This window comes from Parus major, unplaced genomic scaffold (genome assembly GCF_001522545.3).
Source record: "Parus major isolate Abel unplaced genomic scaffold, Parus_major1.1 Scaffold679, whole genome shotgun sequence".
NCBI classification, from domain to species: domain Eukaryota; kingdom Metazoa; phylum Chordata; class Aves; order Passeriformes; family Paridae; genus Parus; species Parus major.
This window is the reverse complement of record NW_015379563.1, coordinates 2864-8533: the sequence shown is the minus strand read 5'-3', so window position 1 is coordinate 8533 and position 5670 is coordinate 2864. Positions and strand designations below refer to the sequence as shown.

The 5670-nt window shown below is 54.9% G+C and overlaps 1 protein-coding gene across 1 annotated transcript in view; it reads right to left on the bottom strand.

The window, feature by feature from the left end:
- Positions 1-583: 583 nt before the first annotated feature.
- Positions 584-5670, bottom strand: part of LOC107199418 — a gene marked incomplete at its 3' end in the record, with an annotated part of 7917 nt that continues 2830 nt past the window's right edge. Inside the window, exons 2-10 of the mRNA XM_033511785.1 lie at positions 5540-5623; positions 4388-4492; positions 4133-4280; positions 3961-4055; positions 2824-2973; positions 2534-2682; positions 2174-2315; positions 1946-2083; positions 584-760 (exon numbers count right to left, since the gene is read on the bottom strand). Coding sequence (XP_033367676.1) covers positions 584-760; positions 1946-2083; positions 2174-2315; positions 2534-2682; positions 2824-2973; positions 3961-4055; positions 4133-4280; positions 4388-4492; positions 5540-5623 — 1188 coding nt within the window. The remainder of the gene's footprint in view (positions 761-1945; positions 2084-2173; positions 2316-2533; positions 2683-2823; positions 2974-3960; positions 4056-4132; positions 4281-4387; positions 4493-5539; positions 5624-5670) is intronic.

Below are 5670 nucleotides of genomic sequence, written 5' to 3'. Positions count from 1 at the left end.
AAAAGGGAATAAAAAGGAAGGAGAAAAGGGGATAAAAAGGAAGGAGAAAAGGGGATAAAAAGGAAGGAGGAAATAGGATAAAAAGGAAGGAGAAAAGGGAATAAAAACACGGGTGGGGAGGGTTGATGGGTTGAGGGGTGATGTTCTGGGGGTCTGGAGGGCAGGAGAGGCCAGGGGAGCTCCCAGGGGGGTTTGGGGGTGTCCTCAGGTGTGTTTTGGGCTGTCCCAGGTGTGTTTGGGGTACCCCAGGTGTGTTTTGAGGTGTCCCAGGTGTGTTTTGAGGTGTCCTAGGTGTGTTTTGGGCTGTCCCAGGTGTGTTTGGGGTGTCCCAGGTGTGTTTTGGGGTACCCCAGGTGTGTTTGGGGTGTCCCAGGTGTGTTTGGGGTACCCCAGGTGTGTTTTGAGGTGTCCCAGGTGTGTTTTGGGCTGTCCCAGGTGTGTTTTGGGGTGTCCCAGGTGTGTTTTGGGGTGCCCCAGGTATGTTTGGGGTGTCCCAGGTATGTTTGGGGTGCCCCAGGTGTTCCAGAAGCCAGGACAGCCCAGAGGAGCTCCCAAGGCTGCCGGGTTCCCACATCAACCTTACCGCATCGAAGAGCCGCCAGAGGTTCTGCACCACCTTGGCCACCACGGGGCTGGCCTCGCTGCTCCTCAGCTGGCCCAGCACGTTCAGGCAGGTGTCCATGGCCATCACCGAGATGTCCCAGGACCAATGCCAAAGGAACTTCAGCAGCTCGGGGAGGAGGCCTCTCATTTTCCTTGCCTGCGTGAAAAGAGTTTCTGTTCTGTGAGAGCTTCCGTCGCTGGAGGAGACGAAACAGGAGAGCGGATTCCAAATCACAGCAGCAGAGGATTTTATTCCTGAGGAGCCTTTATTTCGGGGTTCTTAGCCCCTTTTTTATTCTCATAAATTATTAAATTAGGTATTAAATTAAATTAGGTGTTCTGATAAAGGTTTGACATGGGTGGTAAAAGGAATAAGAGAAAAACACATTCAGAACATTTGTGGGCCGCTGTTTTGGGAAACAAAACCCAATTTATGAAATAGTAACTCTTTCCTGCTCTTTTTCTCCCCTTTTGTTTTCCGCCATTTTCTCCCCTCCCGTTTTCCCGCCCTTTTCTCCCCTCACGTTTCCCGCCCTTTTCTCCCCTCATGTTTTCCCGCTCTTTTCTCCCCTCACGTTTCCCGCCCTTTTCTGCCCTCACATTCCCCATTTTCTCCCCTCTTCCCCCTCACGTTTTTCGCCATCTTTTCCTCTCAAAATTCCACTTTTTCTCCTCTCACATTTCTCACTTTTTACCTGTTTTCAACCCTTTTCTCCCCTCACGTTTTCCCGCCCTTTTCTCCCCTCACGTTTCCCTTTTCCCCCTCACGTTTTCCCGCTCTTTTCTCCCCTCATGTTCCCCACTCTTTTCCCCCTCACGTTTTCCACCATTTTTTCCTCTCACAATTCCACTTTTTCTCCTCTCACATTTCTCATTTTTTACCTGTTTTCAACCCTTTTCCCCCCTCACCTTTCCTGCCCTTTTCTCCCCTCACGTTTTCCGCCATTTTTTCCTCTCACAATTCCACCTTTTCCCGCCTCACGTTTCCTGCTCTTTTTCCCCTCATGTTTTCTGCTCTTTTCTCCCGTCACACTTCCCTTTTCCCCCTCACGTTTCCCGCCCTTTTCCTCATCACCTTCCCCACCATTTTCTCCCCTCATGTTTCCTTTTCCTCCCTCACATTCCCCACCATTTTCCCCCCTCACATTTTCTCCCCTCACATCCTTGAGACACAAAACTTTCCCAAAAAGACTTTCCCTTGGGAAACAGCTTCTGGACAGGCTGGAAATTCCCTCAGGCTCAGAAAATCACGGCTCCCCAGGGAAGCACCAGGCCACAGCACGGCCGGGATTCCAGAACATTCCAGGCACCACGTCCTGCCCCTGCCTGCGGCCTTGCTCACCGTCTCAGCTCCCTCTGACAGCGTCACCAGGGCCCTGAGCACCAGAGGAACCATCTCCATCCTTGAAGACCTCAGAAGATTCAGGCTCTTGTACAACGAGCCCACTTTCTTCTCCAGAACGTCTCCAGACGCCAACATCTGGAAGGAAGCAGCAGAGAGCCCGGGTGGAGCTGACGTGGAAAACAAAAACCCCCACGTGGAGTTCTGGAATTTCAGCTGCTGACTCACAGCCAAGAAAGCGAAGCAGGACTTCTGCTGCTGAGTGAAGACTTCCTTCTGGTGGTCCCAGAGTTTCATGTGCAGCTCCCTCAGAACCTTCTCCAGAGACTGGCGCACGGAGAACATGGCCTCCCACAGACAGACTTTATCGCTGCGAGGCATGGCAGCGTCAGCATGGCTACCTCGTTCACCCCAGCACAGCCTGGGCAGGGTTTGGGGTGCCTGGGGAGCTCTCCGTGGGTCTGGGAGCAGCTTTGGGAAGCGTGGTGGGATGGAGGGCGGCTTTTGGGGGTTCCTCGGGCCCGGCAGCCAGAGAATCTCGGGGTTCCCACACAGGGAAGAAGCGCTCTGGGCTGTCATGGCCGGTACCTGAGTATCGGCGCAGCCTCCAGAGCTGTGGTGACGACCAGCCCAGGCCACAGGTTGGCCATGAGGGCGAGCAGGGCGTGGAAGCAGCGAGCGGTTGTGGCATTTTTCTCGTCGCAGTAGGTGAAGATGTGTCTCACCACCTTTGGCACCTGGAGGGAGCGCAGGTGAGGGCGGTGCTCGCTCAGGGAGGTGTGGGGAAACCTCAAGGCGGCTTCACCCCCCTGGATATAGGAGGGAGGGAGGGAGGAACGTGGCTCAGGAGCAGGGCAATCCTTCCACAGGCCGCTTACATCCACCAGCCACAGCTCAGGGGATTTCATGGCCACCTCCAGGAACTCCATTGGCACCCGCTTGTCCAGGAGGCTGGAGCGTCCCAGGATCTCGATGGCGGTGAGGATGATGTCTGTCCTCTCAGCAGGCCTGAGGTATCTCCCAAAGGCCTGTGGCGGGAAGGAAGGGAGCAGAGGCTGCTGAGCCTGACCCAAAACTTCTCAGCCCTGGACAGGGGAGGATGAGGAGGGTTCTGGACCAGGGAGGAAGGCTGGGGCCCGACAGAGACACCAGGGTTTGCTGGTGGCCAGCAGGGCTGGGGAGCTGCTGCTGCTGCTGGGCCACCACAGAGATCCCTGCTGGGGACAGCAGGAACCCTTCATTGCCCCTCTCTCCCCTCACATTCCCCACCATTCCCTCCCCTCATGTTTCCTGCTCTTTTTCTACTCACATTTCCTGCCATTCTGTCTCCTCACGTTTCACGCTCTTCTCTCCCCTCACGTTTTCCCGCCCTTTTCTCCCCTCACGTTTTCCCGCTCTTTTCTCCCCTCACGTTTCCCGCTCTTTTCTCCCCTCACGTTTCCTGCTCTTTTCTCCTCACATTTCCACCCTTTTCCCCTCACATTCCCACCCTTTTTCCTTCATATTTCCTTCTCTTTTCCTCTCACATTTTCTACTCTTTTCCCCACCCTTTTCCCCTCACATTTCCTGCCCTTTTCTCCCCTCACGTTTCCCGCTCTTTTCCCCTCACATTCCCACCCTTTTCCCCTCACATTTCCACCCTTTTCCCCTCACATTTCTCACCCTTTTCCCCTCACATTTCCACCCTTTTCCCCTCACATTTCCCACCCTTTTCCCCCTCACATTTCCACCCTTTTCCCCTCACATTTCCCACCCTTTTCCCCCCCTCACGTTTCCTGCCCTTTTTCTCCCCTCACATTTCCCGCCCTTTTTCTCCCCTCACGTTTCCCGCTCTTTTCCCCTCACATTTTCCACTCTTTTCCCCTCACATTTCCCATCCTTTTCCCCCTCACATTCCCACCCTTTTCCCCTCACACTCCCCACCCTCCATTCCTCTCCACCCTCATTTTCTCCATTCCCCCGCCCCTCCGCACACCCAAACAGGTGACAACAGCACAGGTGAACAACACCCTCACCTGAACCGTCCAGCTGCTGGGCATATCCAGGTAGGAAGCGATCTCGGCTTCCCAGAACGCCGGGAGCTCCGCGTGCACCTCTGGCAGCTTGGTGCCTGAAGAGAAGGGACGGCAACATGGCGGTCAGGAGGACACACGGAACCTTCTGGAATTCCCTAACCGAATTCCTTACGTTTCTGCCGGGAGAGGAAGGTCATGAGGGAGCAGAGGATCTCCACCACCGTCCCGCTGCTTTCCTCTTTCCTCAACAACTTCAAGAAAAGATGGCCCAGCAGCTTGCCCAGCGCCGGGATCTGTCCGCCGGCAGCGCCGCTCTCCTCCTTTCCACCCGTCCGCAGGAAAACAGGTGAGTGAAAAATTAAAAAAAATTTAAAAATTAAAGGTGGGGATTTGAGGTTTGAAGGTGTTTTAGGGTCCAGGCTTTTACCTGCACAATGGAAGAGTCGGATAAAAAACGGCTCAGCAGTTTAATCCTGCCCATCACTCTTTCCTGCACGGCCGCTGTGTCGAAGAAGAAATACTCCAGCAAAACCTGGCCAAAAAAAAAGGTGCAAAGTTGTTGGGATGAGACACAAAAAAAAACTTCTTTGAGGTTTTTTATATTATCCAATTTACAAATGTTACGTGAATTGTTTTTGTTAGGGGTCCTGTGTGCTGAACTCTGGCATTTTCTATGCAATAGAAATAAAACTTCAGGGGGTTTTGGGGGGGCTGGGACCCCCCTGAGGGGTTTTGGGGGGCTGGGACCTTTCCTGAGGGGTTTTGGGGGGCTGGGACCCCCCTGAGGATGTTTTGGGGGAGGTTTTGGGGTACTGTGACCCCTCTGAGGGGGTTTTGGGGGCACTGTGACCCCCTGAGGGAGTTTTGGGGGGTTTTGGGGTGACTGGGACCCCCCTGAGAGGGTTTTGGGGGGAGATTTGGGTGCTGGGATCTCTCTTAGAGGGTTCTAGCGGGGGCTGTGACCCCCCCGAGGGGGTTTTGGGGGTACAGTGACCTCCCTGAGGGGGTTTTGGGGGAGGTTTTGGGGTGCTGTGACCCCCCTGAGGAGGTTTTGGGGGCACTGTGACCCCCTGAGGGAGTTTTGGGAGGTTTTGGGGTGACTGTGACCCCCCCAGAGGAGGTTTTGGGGGTGTTGTGACCCCCCTGAGGATGTTTTGGGGGGTTTTGGGGTACTTTGACCCCCCTGAGGAGGTTTTGGGGAAGTTTTGGGGGACTGTGACCCCCCTGAGGATGTTTTGGGGGGTTTTGGAGTTCTGTGACCCCCCTGAGGAGGTTTTGGGGGGTTTTGGGGGTGTTGTGACCCCCCTGAGGAGGTTTTGGGGGATTTTGGAGTACTGTGACCCCCCCGAGGAAGTTTTGGGGGGTTTTGGGGTGACTGTGACCCCCCTGAGGGAGTTTTGGGGGTTTAGGGGGTGCTGTGACCCCCCTGAGGGAGTTTTGGGGGGAAGTTTTGGGGTGACTGTGACCCTCTGAGGAAGTTTTGGGGGGTTTTGGGGGGTTTTGGGGTGCTGTGACCCCCCTGAGGATGTTTTTGGGGCTCTCCAAAGCCCCCCCGTGTCTCCTCCAGCCCAGATCTCACCTCCAGGACATCCTGGAGAACGATGGTGGAGCTGGGAGAGCCCAGAAGCATCTCCTCCAGCATGGTGTCCATGGCCTGCAGCGTCTGCCGGGAAACAACACCTCAAATCTCACATTTTGGGTGAAAAACAA